At 36.4% G+C, this 23,533-nt stretch overlaps 2 protein-coding genes across 4 annotated transcripts; both read right to left on the reverse strand.

Annotated features, from left to right (window-relative positions):
• Nucleotides 1–267: 267 nt before the first annotated feature.
• On the reverse strand, nucleotides 268–18,117 carry LOC111806831 (golgin candidate 4). 2 transcript variants are annotated; one of them, XM_087129098.1, is made up of 15 exons: nucleotides 17,668–18,117; nucleotides 15,817–15,915; nucleotides 15,337–15,465; nucleotides 12,964–13,113; nucleotides 9,781–9,913; nucleotides 9,582–9,646; nucleotides 5,604–5,771; nucleotides 5,381–5,494; nucleotides 5,002–5,148; nucleotides 4,054–4,350; nucleotides 3,873–3,938; nucleotides 3,145–3,347; nucleotides 2,262–2,316; nucleotides 1,317–1,502; nucleotides 268–837 (listed from the first exon to the last, which is right to left on the reverse strand). In XM_087129098.1, the coding sequence occupies exons 1-15, from the start codon at nucleotides 17,887–17,889 to the stop codon at nucleotides 493–495; spliced, it is 2,379 nt and encodes a 792-aa protein (XP_086985224.1). In that variant the 5' UTR covers nucleotides 17,890–18,117; the 3' UTR covers nucleotides 268–492. The 2 variants fall into 2 exon arrangements, with proteins under 2 accessions (XP_086985224.1, XP_086985223.1); XM_087129097.1 differs by having other exon boundaries at nucleotides 5,604–5,774.
• Nucleotides 18,118–19,938: 1,821 nt separating this feature from the next.
• On the reverse strand, nucleotides 19,939–22,369 carry LOC111807163 (delta(8)-fatty-acid desaturase 2). Of its 2 annotated transcripts, none has more exons than XM_023692753.2 (2): nucleotides 20,614–22,368; nucleotides 19,939–20,191 (listed from the first exon to the last, which is right to left on the reverse strand). In XM_023692753.2, exon 1 carries the CDS (start codon nucleotides 21,964–21,966, stop codon nucleotides 20,623–20,625), a length of 1,344 nt encoding a protein of 447 aa, XP_023548521.2. In that variant the 5' UTR covers nucleotides 21,967–22,368; the 3' UTR covers nucleotides 19,939–20,191; nucleotides 20,614–20,622. The 2 variants fall into 2 exon arrangements, with proteins under 2 accessions (XP_023548521.2, XP_086985342.1); XM_087129216.1 differs by having other exon boundaries at nucleotides 20,094–20,434; nucleotides 20,614–22,369.
• Nucleotides 22,370–23,533: the final 1,164 nt, after the last annotated feature.

Raw genomic sequence — 23,533 nt, forward strand, 5'->3', positions numbered from 1 at the left:
TTTCTGGTTGGGATATTGTGGTTGTAAATGCACTAATAAAGAGAGAGTAGAAAAAGAAGTCAAGCTGTTCATATTGTATTTATGTTGATTCTTAGGTTAGATAAGTGGGGACGAAGTGGTTTAATTATATGCATGAAATATGGTTTCTAAGTAGTTGAATGGGGCCTAAGTTTTGACTCAAAAAAGGGTTCATCAATTTTGAAAAATGAAATGAGCAGTGGTCTAGAGTCCTGATTTTGTAGATGATGCAGCAAGAATATCGAAACAAATCGAATCGAAACGTCGTATTTATTCCAAATCTTTACCCAGAAGATGAAATCAGCTGAGAAATTTATAGCTCTTTCAAACAATTACACCAGGTGAGCTGAACAACACTAACCAACCACTCAAGTAAATGAATTAATTGAACATTACATGGCTTTATAGTAGTAGTTCATTAACAAACAATAATCTGTAGTTTTCTATTAATTACAAAATCCGATGAAGAAGATCTTAGTATTTTGGGAGCGGTCTTGAACTATAATGAGTGTTCTCAGTTGTTGATGTGAGAGGAACTGTTGAGAATTCAGACTCAGAGTGGTGTCTTGAAAGGCGAAAATCGCCACCAAAAGGAAGGTGAGTCGATTGATGATGATGATGATGATGATGATGCGAAGGAAAACCTGTTCTTGAAGATTCAGATGTCGAACCAGTTGCCCTCGTTCCGGGATCGATACTGCCAACATTTGGACCGTTAAGTTGCGATTCTTCCTGAAGCTTGAGGCTTTCCTTGGCTTCTCTCTTCTCTCTTTCTTCATTCTCCTTGAGAAGAAAGTCAACCCATAGATCTGCAAAGGACTGTAAACGGAAATCCATGCTTAGAACAGAGACTTCTACTTTTACTCACAAAAAGATAAAATGGTACAACGTTTGGTAGAAATCCCAGTACATATAGATAAAAGTTAGGTTCAAATTCTTGTATGAAAATGATTAGTCTTTGAACTCTCAAGAAATAAAATAAAATAAGTAATCAGTTCAGTCCCTTGCATTGTTCTACCATATTTTGTTGGATAGATAATAGCACGACGGGGAATATGTATATTAACGAAATGATGTGAGCATGTTCGAAACCATATACGCCGACTACAGTGGGTTTTGAATCAGATCAGGAGACTAAATTGTATTTTGAAACTTTCAGAAACCCATAACTAGGACAAAAATAGGATTTACCAGAAGAAAATCATCCTTCTAGACTAAAAACAAACAAAAACCCACTAAAAATCCCTATATTTGACCAAAATAGATATTGCAAATATTTGACCAAAATAGTTGTGTACCTGGTTATCAGAGGCCATATTAGCCGGCGTCTCCGCTGAGCTTCCTCCCAAAATCCCACCGACCAGGCGTCCAGGAAGGCCCAAAACTCCACGTACAACACCCTTGCTTGGACCTTGTTTAGCAGCTCCTATCCTCATCTTGTCATCTTCAGAAAATCCAAGCATACGGACCATAAGATCCAAAACCTGCATAAGCAATGCACAAGAACTGATTAGATGAAAATTTTTAGAAAGGGAAAAAGAGCAAGGCTAAGTGGGCCATTTTCTAGCCTCATTGCGCACTTCCTTATGGTGTATGGAAGGATAAATACCCCAAAAAGTGCAAATTCCTTTCATGGAAAACCCTTCCTGAAAGTGATTATAGAGATGTCTTCTACATCGTGTGTTTCTAAGAGCAACAGGGCTACTGCTGATGACCACTAGTTGCGGTGGAGTTATTCAACAACTTTAGTTAAAATGGAGCTCTCCCTAGTTCCATTATGGAAGAAGCTACTGACTTTCTCTTGCTTCAATCCCCGTTAATGAAAAACAAATGATTATCAAACGCGGCCTTTAATTAACTTATTCCTTATTCCTATATTTGATTGGCCAACAAGTTGAAGTAATTCATAAAACAGAATTAATACAAATTGAAATTATTATTAATGGAATTATTTCTATAGATGGACCCAACTATTCAATTTACAAAACAAAAGAATTAATTACTTTAAAGCCTCCAACATTCTTTTCATTATTGTACCAAATAGTGCAATAACTTTCAATTACGATCTTGATTATAGTCAAAATAAGATCCATTCTAATTTCATTCCAACTAAGAACCAAGTAAAGTTGCCTACTCTAAAAGGACATATTCATATAATGTTCACATGTCTGCAGGCGTAGTAAATGCGTCGGACAAAACACGAATCTTATATAATGAATACGTTGATTAAAAGAAACAAGTACCTCTTTGCTGTGGTTTTTCTGGAAGTACGTCACCAGTAATTTGATCACGATACGCCTGCCACAACCCCCCAACAATTATCAGTATTACAACTCCGTATAGTTGAATTGCACAGGAAAAACAAAATTGAAAAGTATTGCTTGAAGGCCAGAATCAGATGTGAGGAGAAGGTGTTCATGAAGTACGTAATTCTTCAAACGAGTAAAGAAAATATAGATAGCCAAAGTTTCAATTTGAAGGGACAATAGTGGCTAGTCAACCTAACAATGGTTGGTAGCTTGTCTTTGTGAAACGTAACAACATCTCTTCTTGGCAATTTGAAAAGGCAAGTACCCTGTGGACACATTCGTCTTCATGGTCTTAATGCAGCTGATGTATTAGTACCTAGACAATATGCCTTAAAATTATCTAGGTGTTCTCCTTTCAAAGGAATGTATCATCGACTCCTGGTGTTCCTTTATCAAGACAATATGGGTCTCTTTGATACAAATTTTCAGCTTCGGGGACCCACATTGCTCCGCAGACGGTAATTTGTAACAATTATTGTGTGCACATTTTAAGTAGAAAGCAAAGATTTCGCGGATCAATGCTATAGCTATCATGTCAATTCTTTGGAGTAGTTAAAAAGAAACAACAAATTTTCAACAAGGCTAAAGTTTGAAGCACAAAATTTTCAGTAGGAACATAGTCATTGTTCGTCATGGTTAAGGCTGGAATAACTTTTCACATATCACTTGTCAATGAAAAATTATGTTCCTCTTTTTTCTAAAACAAAAACAAAAAAACAAAAGGCATGTAGTAGAAGACTATTAGCATGCAATGTAAGTGCTGGGAGAAACGAGCAGGGGTGTAAATTCCCAATCAAAGATATTTATGAAGATTTACCTATCAACAAGGAAATCTGAATCCACCGACATCCTATTCAGCCTTGTCATACTCTGATCAAGAGCACGGCGTAGCTTAGAATTATCTTCCTCAAGTTTATTTACTCTGCTTTTCCATTCTCCCAATGCTCGTTCAGAAAGTGAAAGCTTTGACAAAATTTCTTCCTTCTCCTTCTTTAATGCATCTTCTCTTTGGTTGGCATCCTGGGTAATGAAACAAAGTACTAAGCAATAACGAGAAAACCCAAAGGAGAAGAAGTGATAAGCATTAATTGTACAATTTAAGTGGTCAAATCTCATCAGCAAACTACGAGAGCAATGTGAATCCTTAATTCAAAGAAGTAAGCCCATAAAAATCAGATGTGATAGATGATAATTCTGAAAGTCTAGATACTCACAAAGAGTATGAAAATGTTAAGTTGATAAGTGAGAACTAACTAAATCTGAGACATTATCTTTAGTTCATATTAGAATTAAAAATAAAGACCATTTTTTTTTTTTGGCGGGAATCCAATCCCTATTTGGAGATTCTCCAAAACCAGGACATGGGTTTAGAATAGAGATTAAAGATCTCTACAGGGACCAAGATTGCATCCCAACCCAACTTGCTCGACCCCTATAATGTTCCTATAAACAGAAAAAAAGGAAGACACACTCCACTTAAGAAACCAAGAGCTAAGGCATGTTATTCATAGAAGTATGTATAGATTGACAGTCAGAACAGCGTACTTTTAGCATTTGAGACAATTTAGCTTCTCCTTCTCTTTCCCGAGCCAAGTCACTCTCCAAGTGTTCCTATAGTTCAAAGTATGTATAAGATAATAACACAATCAAAAAATGGCATGCTTAGATACTCATTGCATATTCTATATATTATTACAAACTTAAATAAAATTTCATTTTTCTTTACCTTGGCTTCAATTTCTGCGTAGTACTGGCCGAGTGCAGTTTGAAGATTCAACAGTTCAACGTTCTTGGAATCTATAATACTCGTATAGTTTGCAAGTTTTCTGTTAAGCTCTTCAATAATTTCCTTGGATTTCTGGAGTTCATTTTTACCGTACATCTCAAGCTCCTTCTGAGTTGCAATTGCCTGATTCAATGCCTTCTCTAAATGCAATATCTGGCCCCTTTGATATTCATTATCATGCCGAAGTTCTTCAATTATTCTGCTATCTTCATCCATCTTTTCTGATTCCTCAGATTCCTTGACAGAATTCCAGAAATGAAAGACTACTCAGCTACAGCAGGTTCTAAAGAAAAACACTAGCACACAGAAGATCCAAAGGTTTGCAAGAACCCTTGCAACGAAAAGAATATAAGCAGAAACATTGAAGCACCAACAATCATATTTAATTTAAACAGTTGACAAACATCAGTCTGAATTATAATGATCACTAAATACAATCAAGATCTCCATTAAGGGACTATAAGCAGTCACATTTGAACGCAAACAACTAGTTCTTCCAAGAAGTTTTGAATCAGGACAAGATTTCAGATTTCCACTAAAAAAAATAAAATAAAATAGAGGAGATAGTTTGTGCTTCTATGCACTGACTTCAATCAGATCCTATATCATCCCACTTCTTGAACGAACAGAAAAGGATTAATAGTGTATTTATGCATCTAGAAGTCCAAATTCATAACCATATCATAGATTTAATTAGGAAAATTTACGTAAACTAAAAAAATTTCACCCGCCTTCATTGACAGTATGGTATTAACTAGTAAAGAATATAGGTCATAAGCTTGATAAATATGCACTTCATATGATAAATTACATCATGCAACTTCAGAGGTTAATAAATGGCCAAACTCTAGTGTGAAGTATCAAGCCCACAAGGTTAAGACAGGAAACCTTTTCCAATAAATGCTGCTTGAGACGTGATAGTTCATGCACAGCTTTGTCTCTCTCCTGCTGCATTTCCTTCAGATCTTTCTTTAATTTTTGCAATGATAGATCCATATCTTCTTTTCCAGGGGAAATTCCAGATAGACCTAATTTCTATGTAAAAGAAGTAAAAATAAAAAATAAGAAAAAAAATAAGAAAAAAAAAAAGGAAGTCAACCTACAATTCATTAACGCCATTATCAATGCATTTAACCAGTATACGCAAGAATTTTTTAACACATATAGGGCATAAAGGCAAACCACATCTGCAGTGATTTCATGAGAAATCAAACAATCTGAACAGCTGGTAAACAAAATCGGTATTCCAGATTGTGATCAGAATTACCTCGTTTGAACCACTTAGATGCCTTTTCACCATTTCCAAAGAACTTGATTGGGCTTCAACACTTGAAGATGTTCGGCATTTTTCCAATGTATCTTCAAGTTCCTTTTTTCCCATCTGTACATGAGAAGCAGCCAATATTAGACAATGAGAACACAGAAATTTTTATAAATATAAAACACATTTCTCACTTATTGCAACCAAAAACTAAAAATAATTTAGCGACCTCAAGAGTACTTTTTTCTTTCTCCAATTTTGTAATTAATCTCTTCAATCCCTCCACATTATCATCGGACTTCATATTCTCTCTTCTGTTCAACTCAACTTGCAATTGCTTTACTTCTAATTTCTTCTCATTCAATTCTCTTATAATGTTGCTCATCTCCAACGATGCCTGCTTAAGAAAAGGTAAAATGTTAATAAGCAAACAAAAATAAGGGCATATTGGGTACAGTTACTAACAAACATGCATATGTAGACATATTCAAAGGAATGAACTGACATCCAGTAAAGAGTGACAAGAAAGTAACATAATCAACTCTGCAACAATGACACAGCTCTCCAATTCATCCTCTAACCCTAGAATAGCCGGAAGACACATCCTAGTTTAAACAGTTGACTTCAGGTGTGTTGTGCAAACCATGTATTGGTGATACTAGGCATTCACGCAGCCAAGTGAATGCTAGGTGCACCTATGCTCTAAAGGCACATTACATCATAACAAAATCTAAGAAGATAGCCCTAGATTCCTAGTACTTTCATTATTGCCTACAAAAGAACAAAAATGCATTGTGAAGCTGTGATTCACAACACAATAGTTCTTTTTACTCTCGCAAATAGACAGCAGAGCGTAACAAGGATGTTCTATGAGTTAGCCGTAGGAAGAACAAGGGAGTAACATTATGAGAGTGTTCAAGATTTCTTTGGAATGGAATTATCAAAGCCAGACTTAATGAGACTTACATTTCTCTTATTCCAAGAAAGTGGATACTTGCATGATAGCCGAATTTCAGCCTATTAGCCTCACCGCTTATCTTTACAAGATTGTGGCTTGTGTTCTCTCCGAGCTACTCAAAACCATTTTCCCCCAAAGTATCATTGACTATCAAACAGCCTAAGGAAGACAAATCCTCAATGCCTCACACAAGGCCAACAAATTCATTGATGAAAGGAAAAGGAAAAAAGAGGAAGGGGTCGAACATTAAACTTGATGTGAAAAAGACATTCGACAAGGATGATTGGGGGTTCCTCAACAACATCCTCGCTCCAAAGGGTTTTGGTCAAAAATCGGGATAGTGGATTGAAGTGCGTCTCATTGGTAAATTCGCTATCATCAATAATGGTCCATTTAGGGAGAGGATCTGTACTAGAGGTCTCCCAGGGTGACCCTTTGTACCCTTGCTTTCTTCATTCTTTTAATGGATAGCCTAAGTCACTACTCACACAGGCTGAATCTTTAGGTCAAATTGAAGCACGTGAGAAATGGGAAGGTGAGCATCAACCATATCTATTTTTCCAATGGCACCATGATAGGCCCCTGATTGTAGAAGTGTATACACGTAGGAAGGGAAGGAAAGTAGTGAGAGATGGAAAACATGTACGCGTGAAGTGTGGCTCACGGTATTTTGTTAGTTAGAATGGGCTAGAGAAGTTGGATATTTAGCTGGTTGTCTTGCCAAGTAGAGTATCTTTTTGCATCCTTTTTAAGCATTCTCTTTGAGAATTAGGAGAGATAGGAAACTCTCTAATATTTATTGGTACCTTGCCATCTGATGATGAATAAAATTGTTGGACAAGACCTATCACACCATTTCGTTCTCCCCTTTGATTGACAACTCCTTGAACAACCTGTTTAAAGTTGTTGATTATTTTGAAAGGGTATTGGGTCTAAACATTAATCTCCACAATTCTTAAATTTTGGGCATCAATGTTCTCTCTAATTGAGGCTCTTGCTTGTCGGTTTGAATGTACAGTTGGGGACTTGGCTAAGTCCGTACCTGGGACTCCCCCTCAACATCTCCCCCAATTTTTTGGCTTTTTGAGCCCCAATGATATAAAAGATCGGGAGAAGATGATCTTCCTAGGTCTCCTGATTTATATCCAAAGGCGGGAGGCTTATGCTCCTTCAAGCCACCCTCTCCAATCTTCCAACATACTACCTTTTCGTTATAAGGTGGCTCAAGAAGAGGAAAGCCACCCTCTCCAATCTTCCAACACACTACCTTCCCCTTATCAATTTTCCTAGTAAGGTGGCTCAAGAAGTGGAAAGGCATTGCAGGAATTTTATTTGGAGAGTAGGGTCAGATGGGTCGGGCATCCACCTAGTCGAATGGAGAAAATTTCTCTTCCCCATTGAACAAAGTGGGAAGGGTTATTCCCCAAAAGACAAGAATAGAGCATTGCGTTCTAAGTGGATGGCGGTATAATCATGAGAGGGAGACTCTCTGGAGAAGGCTTATTTTTATAAATATGACCATCCCTCTCTTTCATCTCAACTCTAAGCAGAAGGGTCATGCCAAGTCATTAAAAGGCAACGGCACCTCATTAAAAGGCAGCAGCGCCCTCATTACTAGGTGTATTTGAATTCTAGTGAGTGATGGGGCTCATATTCATTTTGGAACTATCAGTGGCTTTCAAGAGGGGCCTTGGCTAGTTGTTCTCCTCTCCAATATAGACGTCTCAACAGAAAACTGCCACCGTCAAGGAGTCATGTCACCCCAAGGATAGCTTCTGGAATTTCATTTGGGTAGGAACCTCAAGGATGCTGAAGCTATTGAATGGGCCGAATTGATTTATTTGCTTCAGCAACCCTATTTAGAAGGGTTGACTGGTGGATGTGGTCTCAAACCACTAATGGATTTCCCACTACGAAATCTCTTTTGCAGGATATGATCTCTTCATCAACCTTATATGATTCTCTGTTGGCTGAAACTATTTGGAAGGGACGCTATCTAGAGAAGATAAAATTCCTTTTGTGGGAAATCCCACATCAGACGTTAATACTTTGGACCTCTTACAGAAATGCTTGCCCCATATGGCCATCTTCCCCAGTTGGTGCTCCTTGTGTAAGGCTGCAAATGAATCTCAAAGCCACATCTTGCTTCATTGCCCCTTCACTCGGGTTTTTTGAGACAAAATGTTGGTAAAGTTTGGCTGGTCAGAGGTTTTTCCTTTTCATGTTGAAGACTTCTATCATCTTCTCGTGGGGCTCACTTTCATAAACAGAAAAAACTTTGATTTGGATTAGCATCTCTATGGACTTTTTTTGGCTACTCTGGAAAGAAAGGAATAGGATCTTCAATGACAAAGAATAATCTTTCAATAAGGTCTTTGATCTTGTTAATAAATATATTGTATCTCAGTGTAAATTGTCTAATCTCTTCTCTTCTTATAGCTATGCTTCCCTTTTAATAAATCTGGATAGCCTTTTAATTTAATCATGAATTTTCCATCCTTTTGTAAATTTCATAAATCAATGAGATTGTACCCTTAACCTTGTGGGTTGTATGAATTAAAACCTCAAGCTAACAATTATACAATTTAGACCCTAAACTTTCGTGAGTGAATCAACTTAAACCCTCTATAAAATTAGATTTTAAAACCGTTAATGCATTACTTCCATACAAGTATAAGACTTCCTTAAGTGCAGAATTGATATATATAACAGAGGGAAATGTGAGGATCAACTTTTTATTTGCTCAGCTTCTTCTATGTTTCTGTACTTATTTAGAAAGAATTACTTGGTTTTTTTTTTTTTTCCTACTTCGATGAGACTTTTGCAAAAGAATAATTTTATCTCGATGACTAAAGTTGATTTTAAATGGAATTAATTCAAAAGAGCTACAACTCACTGACAAATGGTCAAAATTGATTAACTAATGGAAGTTTAGGATCTAAACTAATACAACTGTTAGTTTGAAGTTTAAATTGACACAATCAAAAGTTGGAATAGATTGATATTTGCCAACCAAAGAGTGAGTAACGTGGTCAATAATTCTCTTAGATATTCAGGAATGCATGGCACTTTCGGATCCTTACAAAAGAGAAAATAACAATTTACAGAGGAAAGACAAAGTAAACAAACTTAAAAGACAATTAACAGAAAACATGAAATTAAAAAATAATAACTTGCGCATAAGGTATATTCAGTTTGAAACTTCAGCTCCAAGTAAACTCATAATTAATATTTAAATTTCAAACTTACTTTGTCCTTGTTCATATGTAGAGAGTTCAACTCCTCCTGGAACTTTTTGTTCAATTTTTGCTCCTCTGTAAGGGAGAGAGATAGACTGAGATCAATATCCATTATCGGAGTCAATGAAGGAAGAAGAAATTGAAATAAATAGGAGTATATTAAAAATAGTAATGACAAATCTTTCAATCTTTAAGGAGAAAAATGCGACCTCGTAATCTTAATTGCACATCTGCCAACTGATCCCTTTCTTGTTGAAGTTCCTTCCTTAACTGTTTCATCTCAAGAGTAGTTTGCACATCTTGCAGTGATCCAATATTCCCTTCTTGAAAATCTGTAAGCTCCTAGAAGGAATTCATATATCTGTTTGTCAAGTTCATTTATCATTAACAAATAAAACTAAGTAAATTCAAATAAGTGATTGGTTTTTTACAAATTAAAAAACATTAGGAATATGCTATTGTGATGGTAAACAGACACTAGCAAAAAAAACTATTAAACCAGAAATTTTAGGGTATCAATAGAAACATGCTATTGATTTTACTGGAAGAGAAAAATCAAAAAGGTGTTAAACGTTCAAGAAGACCAAATTTCTTCCTATAATAATCCCAATATACGCCTACCACAAATTCCTCAAACCCACTCACTTTATTTGCAACTAACGAACCCCCCAACAAATAACCTCCGCTAGTATGCTTCTAATATCCTAATGGTATTCTGATATAACAATCGAGAGCAAGTCTTTTGAGGGTATACTATAAGATAAGAGAGGAAAACATAGAAAACAAAGATAACTGAGAGGTCTATAGTCTCCATAATACAAAATACCTGAGATAATCTCCACACTCCTAACATATACTATGCTGGGGGCCCCCATACAATAACAAAATATTCCTCTGCTCCCTGACCCTAACTGTTATGAAACTCTGGGATTTAATGTGCCAACCTTATTGAAGAACAAGATCTTTAGGTCTAAATTATCCAAGAACCCCAAAAGAGATAAGAAATCAACCCAAGAAATCTTTTATAACGGATTATCTTGATGACAGAGATCAAGAGTAAGAAATCTCATTTCTAAACTCATGATCAAATCACTCCATAAGAAAGCTTGATCAAGACTACTTCAATGACTCTAACATGCAAATCTAAACACAAAAAATGCAAAAGAACAAACTCATGGCTTAAGAATATGCAACTTTCATTTTAATATTCAAAACCTCCGGCTAAAGCTACAACATGAATGGCTATTTATAGCCTTGAGAACAAACCTTAGAGTACCCTATGGTCAACCGAAAGGTTATGCCTCTCATGCCTATCAATACCATAATGACCACTAATTAATTGTAACTTAAAATCTTAAAAATAATACTCTAAAATTGAAAAATATAATGAAGTCTCCCTAAATCCAAACGTGTATGATACAATCTTGCCATCCACTATGAAATCTTTGTGGCATGATTAAGACACCTTATTTCATATCACTAACTAACTCGCTCTCCATCACACACCCTTCCGTCTTCTTTATACGCCTCTCCCAGCATATGTAAAAGGTATTGGAGGCTTCTGTCTATCATATTTCTAACATTCATTCTAAAATTACTACTAAGACTGCTTTTCCCTTGAAACATTTCTTGTCTCCAAGTTTTGGTCAATTGATGAAGTTTTGATTGATGCCCATTGGTTTTGCAGGTTCAGGTTCAAAAGTTCAAATGGAATAAATCAATAGAAAATCATAGTTCTCCGTTCTTTTTTCTCTACCCAATTCCCTCTACTTGGCTGTGAGCCCCTCTCGTAATTATTAATTGAGGTGTTGCTAAAAAGTACCTGAACAATCCCACACCAGCAGATTAGATTAGATATTTCAGTTAGATCGTGCCCCCCAGGCCCATAAATATGGACAACTGCTTGATTTTCCTTTTTCTTGTTTTTTTTCCAGAAAAAAGGCTCGAGCAAAACTTATCATGCCCAGCACCAAACCTCAAAATTTTCCTAACCCTAATTATTTGCACGAGCTACGAATCTCTCCCCCCAACTCTTCATACCTCCAACACTCGTACACCAAGCCCTTCTCTAGTGCACCCCATTTCTTTGTTGCCTGCTTCCAAATTGGCTTTGTTCCTCCCTTTTGACAGTTTCTTCATAACATTTCTGCCTACTTCACCTCCACCAATTTGACAATTTAGACCCATGGAACTTTCTCCATTTACGTCCAAGTGCTCCCAGCTTAACAGTAGTACTAAATAGCCCCTTGATCATCTTCTGGATTTTGGAAGGTACCGAAGCACAGTATTCCAACCCATTTTTTTCCTCTCCTTCTCTACACTAACTATAGAAGCATCCCTTTTTCAAAAAAAAAAATTCTCCATCTATGAAAGTGGAAACCAGCCTCTTTGCTGTGGATTTTTGGTTCTACGTACAACTGAACCTCTTCTATCCCAATAATTAAATTACTACAATTAGGTTCGGATATATAATGCTTTTTTTTTAACACAATACCCTTGTTGTGATCCACACTCTCCAAATAGATCTCGGATGTACCCATCTATAGCTCCTTTATCCCTAGACTGTCCTGAGCTAATGTAGCATTTGAAACCCCCTTGACCTTTCTCTTCTTCGTCATAAAGTGGTTCAAGCCTAACAAAGATCCTTGCATGATGTTATAGACTAATAAGAATAAGAGAGAAACAAATAAATATTGAGACAGCCAACGATCCTTTCTCAAACCACAACTACTTAAGTCTAGTACCTAAGCTTATACTTGAAGCAAAGAGCCTTGTACATAAAACAATATAGAAAAATGATTTTTACTAAGAACTGAGCCGTATTACTTCTTTAGATGACAAAAACATACAACACAAGGATAAAAAACAACCAAAGCCAAGGGATCACGAAAAGCTTCTCTAATTACCTTTAATTTAAAAAAAAAAAAAAAAAAAAAGTATAATTACAAAAGAATTTCAATCATAATTCAAATTCTAATCAATTTTCCAAGATTTTTCTTACAAGGTTATTTTCAAAGCAAATAGAATCATGCCCTATTGTCGGTAATATGCATATTTGAGTACATTGAGTTAATTGCAGCATCTACTCTATTTCAACCTCAGTTACCTTGATTATATTTGGAAGATTGCTATTTAACCTAACAACATTAGGCTTATGAAAATTTATTTATATTTTATGACTGTAAATTTAATTACATGACATTGAAAGCATATAGCTTGCCCCCTTTCTTGACCAAAGGCCAGCTCATCACCGTTAATTTAAGATTATTATATGACGATTAAAAATCCAAAAATTATTTAAGATTGTTAATTTATTAAATTTTGCCTGCATAAATTGGTAGAAATGTTTCTCTGTAACAGGGAGTAAAGAGTTCCATAACCGTATCCTTTACCTGTGAAGTTGAATGTTCTGGTACCATCTTACTCTGGTAATCAAGTTTTCCAGAGTGTGAAGCTCCATTAGCAATTCCATCCTGCTTAGACACAATACCATTACGCCGGGTCTTCCCCCTAAGCAGTCGGGTAGGTGATTGATCGCTCCCCTGCAAAATGATCGAAATATAGATAAAACAAAAAACAAAGAAGTATCCAGAAAACTACAATAACATGATAGGTCGTCATGATAATCATTTTAAAAAGGAAAAAAAAAAAAATATATATATATATATAGTAGTCAAAAAATAACATCACGGGGAAATGTAAAATATTCCTAAACCAAAACCCAGCCTTCTCTCTCTTAATTTTGGTGGTCATCCATTCGTAGATGAGAAAATGCTTCTTGGATGCATATCAATAAAGATTTCTTATGGTTGATTTGGATTGGGAGGAATCATCATGTCTTCACTAACAAAGATCCATCTTTTGATAGGTTTTTTTGACATATTATCTTCCTAGCAATATCTTGGTGTAAACTATCATCTCTTTTTCATTCTTATAACTTTGATTCTCTTTTGTCCAATTGGAGAAGCCGTATGCAACTCCTACGGATTGGGGCATCATTTCTTTTTATTTTTCCGTTATAAAAAAAGACCTTCTTTGGGGTTGAGGCATTCATTCTGGTTGACAATATTGAGGATCAAAGATCTAACGGTGAAAATGACACACCTTTCAAGGGACCAAGCTCTTAAGACTTCTATATTGTACGGAGAAAAGGTTGCTATGAAAGAAGATAACAAGGCCCCCTCCTCCACTTATGCATCAAAGAGGTTTCTTCTAAATTTTAGGCCTCAATCCCTTTAAGCATCAGACTAGCACTAGATACAACTCCAGATATAACTGAAATCCTGGAATTAGCCACTATATTCTAGGCAAGGCAAACCAAAGAGGAGCACTCATGAGCCAAGGATATTCCTAGAAGAGAATTTCTCCCTACGAACTACTGGTTTATAACGTTTGTCAACCTTGGAGGAACACTTAGGCCTTGCGATATTGATCCATGGCCTGATAAATTTAAAGGATCCTCTTGATGAGGTTAGTGGCTCCCTTACCTCCTCGCCAAAATAAAGTCTCTGTACTGTACACTTCCTCCAGCTTCTTGATTGTCTGTTTTGAACATTTGAAGATGAATGTACAGTGAAGGGAGATTTTTTAAAGAAATCAATTTGCTAGAGACAACCTTGCATCTCTTGAAGGTATAAGTTCTTCCAATTTGCTAAATTTCTAGTGACCTTATCTTTGATGAGCTCCTAAAACTCCAAATCACTTATTCTCCCCGCCCAACAGCATTGCAAGGCAAGAAAGAGGCCAAGATCCATCACAACCTCACAAAGCAGCAAGGGCCTTCACCTCCCCGCCATTCACATTAGGACCAGACAAGTTAGGTAGATTGATCTTGAGACAAAGAGGACTTAAAACAGCTTGACATCTCCTTTAAGTTGATTAGTTGTCATGATCATTAGCCAAGAAAAGGAGTCTCATATGCAAATTGTAGGTGGTTTAAGTGTATGTAATAAATTCCAATCATAAGATCTCGTAAACAATCCTCTTTCATACCTTTTTCCAACAAGCTTTTGAATACATCAACCACTAACACGTAAAATAAATAAATAATAAGTGCCGATGTGTCCTCCTGTCCAAGTCCCTAGAAGGTTTTTTAGGTGGGTTTGGCTTAAGATGAAAACATGCTTGCTCCCGGGCTTGCCAAGCCTCAAGTTTGTTGGGCATACCCATAGGTCTCAATGTTACCAAGACTTTCTTTTTTAAAGAGAAACAGATTTCATTCGGTAATGAAATATACAAAATGCTAATGGAGGCTAGAAACCCTTCTAATTAGCACGAATGAAAATACTAAAGAAGCAATTACAAAAAAGATTTGTCAAGCTTGCACCAAGTGGCTGTTGTATACAAAACAATATCAAAAAGATAAGTGTAGTTTTCTTCCCTTCCTAGTGAAAAATTTATCATTTTTGTCGAGCCAGCTTATCCAAAGAAAACTACCTAAACTTACTACCCCAATCCCAATCCTTCCCACAGATTTCCCAAACCAAAACTTTTGAAACCTGCATTTCAAGCTGTAACTCTACATTACAACTACAGAAATATAAGCCTACAAACAAACCACTTACAAGCAGGGACTGGAATAACATCTTTAACATTTTTCCATGCAGCATGAGGTATTAAAGCAAAAGCCGGGACTGGAATAACATTGTAATGTCATTGACAAAAATGTGATAATTCTGACACACAACCACAAAATAAATAAAAACCAGCCCCACATATAGTAATCTATCAAGCTCATAAGTTTTCATCCGCGTTCCAATAATTACCTTCATTTCATTAGTTCCATTTGATGGTGATTTGGAACTTTCAGCTCTAGGTGAATTTGTTGATGTATTTGTGCCTTCCAAACTCTGTTTTAGCGAGCCATTTTCCTTGTTCAATCGTAAGATGAGCTCCTGCCAAAGGAATATGACACAGGAAATAACAATAAAGGTTTGTTTGGTATGCAATTAGAATTTTCTTGTATGTTTTCCGATTCATTGAAGTATATAGATTCGGCGAATAACCAAATTGCAATTTTAATTTTGTGAACACTGGAAGGGCAAAACAATCTTATTCATTTTCACTAATCAATAGCAACCATCATTATAGAAGAATGCAAACTATTAAAGTAAAAAACCATCGACAGCAACTAATAGATACTACTACAAACAAATTACTCAGAAATCACTAGATATGGCTATATACAACAGGGAAATAGAACAGTGAGTGCAAAGGTAAAAAACTCCAAGGAGCAACTAGAATACCTCTTTTTCCTTTAGCAGAGCTGCATAATTCATTGATAATGATTTAATATCCCTCTCAGATTCCTGAAGCCTCTTAATTTCTGTTTTGTATTGTTCAATCTACAAGCACAATAATGAAAACACCGTACAAGATTTAAGTTAACCAGTTCAAAGGAAACTCAAAAGAAAAGAAACACAAAGATATAAGCCAGTCAAATAATGACAAACAGAAGCGCTATATATGAACCTGGATATATGCTATGAGTTTCAAACCAACCAAACTAGATTTTTGACGTAGTTAAAAGGTGCATGACCAGCTAGAGAAGCTAAAAAATAAGAATAAAATTTAAAAAAAAAAAAAAAAAAAAAAAACAGAAAAACAACAAACAAAACTAGCAGCCCTTTACAATTTCAAGAGCTTCTAAAATTTCATCCTCTTTTATTCTGGAGGGAGAAAGAGCTCTTAAAATGAAAGAAAATAAGCATTAGAACTCTGAACGGGCACACCACTCCCAGACCACAATCTGGAAATTCCAAGCAGTGTATGAAAACACAATTAATAGCAATAACAAAAATGCTTCACATACTGGCAATTATTGTTCGAGGTCTTCAATAACCATAATATACAAAACCTTATTAAAGTTGCTTTTATCAAAGCATATCTTCCTTTTCCACGAGGGAAAAGCCTCCAGCCTCTTTTCAGCCTAAGGGCTGGGTAAAGCAAACCCCCTCCCCTAGAAAACTCCGAATAAGCAATTTCCAATTGCTGATAATCATCAGTAGGCTGTAAGTTACAAAAGAATTTAGAATGTAAAGAGGTTGTGAGATCCCACATCGGCCTTGATGGGAAGCCTGAAAGGAAAGCCCAAAGTGGACAATATCTGCTAACAGTGGACTCGGGTTGTTACAAATGGTATCAGATCCAGACACCGGACGATGTGCTAGCAAGGAGACTGAGCCCCAAAGGAGGTGGATACAAGGTGGTGTGCCAACATGGGAGTCCCATATCGATTGGAGAAGGGAACGAGTGTCAGTGAGGACGCTGGGCCCCGAAGGGGTAGATTGTGAGAGCCCACATTGGGTGGAGAGGAGAACGAAGCATTCTTCATAAGGGTGTGGAAACCTCTCCCTAGCAGACGCGTTTTGAAAGCTTTGAGTGAAAGTGCGGAAGGGAAAGCCCAAAGAGGACAATATCTGCTAGCGGTGGACTTGGGTTGTCATAGAGGCCAACCAAGAAACCTTATTTTGTACAAGGTGACAAAAAAATCAAAATTAAGAGATTTATATTGAAAAGATACAGATTTCTTTCCAGCCAAATATGCCACAATAGAGCTCTAGTAACGCAGCTTCCCAAAATTCTAGCTGTGGCCTTTAAATTCTAATCGTTAAGATTTTCGTAGAGTCAATCTTCGATCCTCCAAGGAAAGCAAGTCACACTCCCCAACTTCTCAAAAATAAAATTTCAAGCCTTAGACACAAAGTAACAGTGAAGAAACAAACTGTAAAAATATCTTCGACAAAAACAAACTGTAGAACCAGTGGCTATTATAAATTATTACATCTAATGCCGTGCACCACGCCTTAATCCTTTAAACCTCAGACCTTAATTAAAATGAATGTTCGAACGGAATCAAACATCAGCTAACAAAGGTGTTCTCGATTTGTAACCAAACACTCCCTTCCTGAAACCAAACCCTCTATTCTTCCCTGTCATATAACCTAATTGACTTATAATCTCATTGAAATTACAAAATAAACTAAACCGAACCAATTCACAATAACGTGCTCATAAACCCCTAAAAATCAAAATGCATCATCACCTCCCCACAATTCAGCTATAACAAGAAACCAAGTCCATAAACAATAATGCACCTCAGGATGATGAGCATCCTCAATCCCATTGGCAATCGGGGACCGCGTCACCGGATTCGAATGAGCAAAGCTATGCGAGTTCCTCCGATCAGATACCGAAACATCAACATCCCCTCCATTGGAGCCATAGATCGCAAATTCCTCTTCATCATCGTCGTGATGCACATCGAGAGCTATCTTATTCAGATTCTCTTTCAAATTAGCTATCGAGCTCCACATCATTCATACACCAGAACCCCAGAGACCCAAAATGGCTCCTAAATTCCAGTACACGAGCACCGTAAGGTGCTAAGAACGATGGAAATAGAAGGAATTTGCACCAAATTTCTGCAAGATCTGGAGAAGAAATCAGATGGAGAAACGGAAGGAACTGAATCTTGCAGATCTGAGTCTGTCAGTTGGTGAGGCGAAGACGAAATGTATTTTTGGTATAAGAAATGGAGAGAAGAGAATTAATTTGAGAGTAAAGAGACGATTTTTCGTAGACTTTATGCATTGTGCGTCGTCCAGTGCAATATTCTGTCGGTTTAGACCAGACGACATGTCGATACTTGCATAATAAATCATACATCCTATACAATTAATAAATAAAAAAAAATTACTCGAAACATAGTTTAGTAAATAAGACATAAGTATATCTTAAAAATCACGACGGGTCGTTTGTCACTTAGCGTAATACTTATCCGTCTCGTTAGTTCGTAAGTTAAAAATTACAAAATTAGTCATTATAGTTTTACAGAGTATTAATTTGTCCTTATGATTTTATGTTAGTATTATTATTATTATTATTATTATTTGTCCTTATGGTTCGGGTTTATTTTTAATTTTATCCTTATGGTTTAAAGATTTTCAATTGAACTCATATGTTATTAAAAATTTTAATTTATACTGTATAGTTTTTGTGAGATCTCACCTCGATCAAATCGATCAAAGAAAGAAATGAGTGCTAGCATAGCAAGGACGCTGGGCCTCGAATGGGATTGATTGTGAGATCCCACGTCAATTGGAGAGGGGGACGAGTGCCAACGAGGACGCTGGCCCCGAAGGGAGGTGGATTGTGAGATCTCTCATCGGTTGGAGATGGGAACGAAGCATTTTTTTTTTATAAGGGTGTAGAAACCTCTCCCTACCATACGCGTTTTAAATCCTTTGAAAAAAGTCGAAAAAGGAAAAACTCAAATATCTTGCTAGCGGTAGACTTGGGTTGTTGCAAGTTTAATCCAATCTCCGGAATTATCTATAAACTTATTTTACCCAAATATCCTGTCATTAACATTTAAAAATATGATTTTTAACTATTACAAAGTGGGTCGTATTAATGTAACTAGAATAAAATATCTGGCCTTATCTATATACTATAGGTTCTTTATGTTATTATTTGTACATGATCTTTAAGTGTGTTATTTATATATATTATGTGATTTTATATATAATATGAAGTATGTTAACGACGTAAATAATATTGATATATCAATTATGTAAGTGATAAACTTTATTTTAAGTCTATCATAATATACTTCGTAATAGTTAATAATTAAAAAAAATGGAAAAAGAAAAAAAAAACTCTAATCATCGATTATAAAAGTTGAGCCAAGGTCGTCTATCCCTCACAAAATACATTTAAACCTATATCGAGAAGAATTGTCCTTCAATTTTAGTAACTCACGCACTCGACCCCCACTAGCTTCGTCTTAAGTGCATGACTTCTAGTTTCATCATACAAAGGCGTCTATCACATTTTGTTCCACCATGTGATAGTGCTTCAACGCATTCAAGTTCATCTTACATCGCTTCGAGTATCATCTTCATGGTTGTGCCTTCGATCTTTGCATCATCACCCACCCTTTTCAACTTCGTAAGTATGTTTCTCTTTTGGTATCGATACCACTTTGTTGAAACGGGCCTCTCAATTTTGACTCGTACACTACTATTATTCATTCACATTGTTGTTTGCATAGAAGCGTCTCGGGACATAGAGGTTCTCAAAAAAACGGATTCGAAAAAATATTTGGTAATCAGTTACACGATGTCGTATATATTTTTCCTATTTATATTTAACTCATTTGCCAAAATTCTTTAAAAAGGAAGTGATATACCTAATATAAAGTGTATTAAAAGATATATATGGGCATAGCCCACTTTCATTGACTATAATAAATATAAAGCTAGATTAATAAAAATATCATATTTAAAAAAATTAAAAATTAAAAATTTCAATAATACCCTTTAATTTTAAATAAAATAAAATAAAATAAAATAAAATAAAAAAAATACCCCTAAACTTCAAAATACTATTAAAATGCTCATAATCTTTCTTTTCAACCGAGCTAAACATGTATCATCGATCAAACAGACGGTTTCGAGTCGAATCTCCGAAACAACTCAAAACATACCTACAAAACATAATCGAAATCGAAAGTTCCAAGTCAAAATGGGCGAAAACATGTTTACCCTAATAGTTTACTTGAACCGAACCCGAACCGAATCAACCTCAACCCGTTCTCTACACGACCCGAGAGGTGACCTAAAAAGAAGAGAAGAAGGGGACAGGTAAGACAGAGCTTAGACAAGCCAGAGTAAGGCAATGAGTTGGCCATGTGTAGTAGGGCCATAAGATCTCAACAAAGCAACGAGACATAAGGAAAAAAGGAAAAAGATTCGTAATCACAAAGGTCCACCAAATGTGTCACAATCACAGCTTCAAAAATGGCATATTCCCCCTTCCTCTTTATGAACAAGAACCTCAGAACCGCCATTGTTGAAGATTCTAAAGAAACCCAGAACAAGAAATGGATTGGACTTTATAAACACCATTTTTCAATCAATTCAGAGCATCAGAACACACAGAATTCAAGCCAAATTCATAACAATCATATAAGAAAACCACTGGAATTAAGCGAAAATGAAGCTGCTACCATATTATTAAAGAACTATGAAAGATCTGACCTCATGTGTTCATCCATGGGTGTTCACAGCTTCCCAAAGCAAGTTCTGAGGAACAGGATTGGTTAAGTCACGAGCCTGCAAAGCAGCTGTTCTAAGAGTATTAATGGTGCGGACATTGGCATCCCAAAATGACAAGCTTCTGTAAGGAAGATTATGTTTCTTGCAAAGCTCCACAACAATTGGGGAGATTTTCCTCAATTGGCATCTGGGCATCCTTGGAAACAAATGATGTTCAAGCTGAAACTGTAATCCACCAAAAAACCAATCCATCCATGAAGAACAAGAGATATCCAAAGTCCCTTTTGTTTGCTTCTCAAACCAGTCATTCCCAATGGGTTTCCCAACATAAACATTAGCAGAGAAATGGTTAAGGCAGAATTGGATGTGTTGTAGTGATGTAACAGCGAAGCTTGCAAGAACAAACATGACCCTCTCAGGCCAATTGGGGAGGTATGAAACCAGGAGAGGAAACCATGTCCAGAACACAAGAATACCCGTTATGTTCAATGCTCTATCAGGGACTTTTCTAGTGGAAAACAACAGCAATAATGTCTGCACGAAGAGATTCACTCTAGCTACACACATCACAGGGTAAAACGTGAAATGCTGGTAGCTGATGAAGAATCTAGCCAGGGAATCGAATTTCAACGTTCTACCATAGAAATGGGATGTCAAGGACTTGAAGAAACTAGTAGAAACAGCAAAAACAGGGATATGTTGAAGATCTGGATCATGATCAAGGCTATTACAAGAGATATGATGAGCATTATGAGTCCATTTCCACCAGGCTATACTAATCCCAGTCAAGCAATTCCCAGACAGAATTTGAGCTAATTTGTTAAATCCACGGCTCGACATTACAGTAGAATGTCCAGAGTCATGACCCACATAAGCACTTTGAATCCAAAGCATACCCAAAATCATAGCAGAACCCAAATGAACCAAAACACTCTCAGATTTCACAACCCCATAAACCACAAGAAAGAGCATAATAGCAACAGAAATCAGAGAATACATAGTGACATGCCCTTTCTTCTCGAACAAACCTTGTCTCGAAAATTCAGAAGCAAGCCGTCTGTAATCCTTAGAAACCTCCGAGACGTGAAAATCCTCGAGATGAAATCCAGTGAATAACCGGTCCAAATACGCCCACGCAGTGCCCGGATGATAAGCAATGAACGCATCGGTAACATCATGACCCGCCAAGTTCAGAAACGGCGTATCACCACCAGGATGTTCTTTAGCCCAATCTGTGACATTATAGACCTTACCCTGAATAGAGATCCACAGATCTCCAGGTTTGTTGTGCTTGAGAAGCTCCTCAGAGGTAATGTACTTCTTCTCAGCCTCCATATCCGAACCAGACGCTAAAAAATCGGCAATGGCAGCAAGTAGGAAAAGGGGATCGAAAAAACAAGAAAAACCCAGAACAGAATCAATCCAAGAAAGCCTTCTTCAACCCCATACGAAACGTTTGTTCCTTGTTTTTTGTGGGGTTGCCAAGAAAAATGCAACCCACAGTTTGGAGAAGAGGGGGAAACCGGGTTCGAACGATTTCACAATTCAAGAATCTATGAACCCCTTCTTCTGAATTGCATGATGCATTTAGGAGATTATAATATAGAAAGAAAAAGCGGATTGAAATGGAGGCGTAGAGAAGAACGAGACGTCGTGATTGTTAACAGCGAAGAAGACGGTGCAAAACAACATGCGCATAGGCATTACACGCCGTACCGTTTCCCCCGCATCTGAATCGGTCCGTCTTATCCTCACCTGAGGGTCACTAAAATATCCTCATTTTTTTATTCTTTTTAAAATAAAAATATTTTATTATCCTATGTTAATCCCTCACCTCCTAAATTAATTTTAAAAAATATATATTCCTAAACCTTAATTTTTTTAAAAAAAGGTTTAAAAAATATTTTTATTAAGGTAAATTATATTAATTAAATTATTTTTTATATGGCAATAATAATAATTATGGTATGACATCCTTATTAACTATATAATAATTAAGTTAATATTTTTTTTTATTGTCTACCCATCATAGTACTTAATATATATATATACAAAAAAAAAAAAAAAAAATTGTACTTGTAACACCCGCTCATCGTCAACGCGATTCACAGGAGTTACCACTGACCTCGATAATAAACTCCGACAACCAATGATAAATTTCAAAAAAAATGTTTCCAAAAACATCAAGTAAAACATTTAAAACGAGTGCTATTTAAACTTAAAACAACCGAAGTAGATTCTTGACAGCGAAAGCATAAGTACACAAAACAGACACAGACATGGATTCCCAAATAGTTCCTAGCCCGCTGGTCTCGCCCTCGTCCTCGGTTGGCCTGCATCAACTAAATCTGGAAAGAAAAATTAAAAATAATTTTGATGAGTAATTAAATTACCCAGTAAGTAGCCAACTTTATCTTTCATGAATTCATAACTAATCTTTCCAGGTGTTTTTAAATTTTATTCGTCATTGACTCCTAGTTTCTCTTACTAGGGTCATCTGTTCATTAATGAGGTATCTCAGCTACCTCCAGCTTAGCATAGCAAATGTTTTTAAGTTTTATTCGACATTGACTCCTAGCTTCTCTTACTAGGGTCATCTATTCATTAATGAGGTATCTCAGCTACCTCCAGCTAGGTTACTGGCTCTCTCTCGATATGCTTATCTAGAATTTTCGGACTCGTATGTAAGACTCGCTCTCGGTCAAATACGGCCCGTCTACTAATTGCTCTGGCGGCCTGTTTATCTCATATACCAACGGTCAGGAGTACTCATGCTCCCTGACTTAGCACACAGCGCGTTGGCCAGGAACTCCGCGGGAATTAGTAGACTATCACACTCATATAAATAAGCCATAGCTCAACAACCAATAAGCATATCTTAGAGTCATAACCTTTCTATTAA

This window comes from Cucurbita pepo, chromosome 12, assembly GCF_057944985.1.
Source record: "Cucurbita pepo subsp. pepo isolate OVF chromosome 12, ASM5794498v1, whole genome shotgun sequence".
NCBI classification, from domain to species: Eukaryota; Viridiplantae; Streptophyta; class Magnoliopsida; order Cucurbitales; family Cucurbitaceae; genus Cucurbita; species Cucurbita pepo.

Excerpts from the sequence above, each read along its gene's own strand:
- LOC111806831 (XM_087129097.1), bottom strand. The coding sequence starts at position 17,889 with ATGATGTGGAGCTCGATAGCTAATTTGAAAGAGAATCTGAATAAGATA. Across the intron at positions 13,114-15,336 it reads ATGGAACTAATGAAATGAAG|GGGAGCGATCAATCACCTAC; the intron begins GTAATTATTGGA and ends ATCATTTTGCAG. Across the intron at positions 2,317-3,144 it reads TCAGATTTCCTTGTTGATAG|GCGTATCGTGATCAAATTAC; the intron begins GTAAATCTTCAT and ends GGGTTGTGGCAG.
- LOC111807163 (XM_023692753.2), bottom strand. The coding sequence starts at position 21,966 with ATGGAGGCTGAGAAGAAGTACATTACCTCTGAGGAGCTTCTCAAGCAC.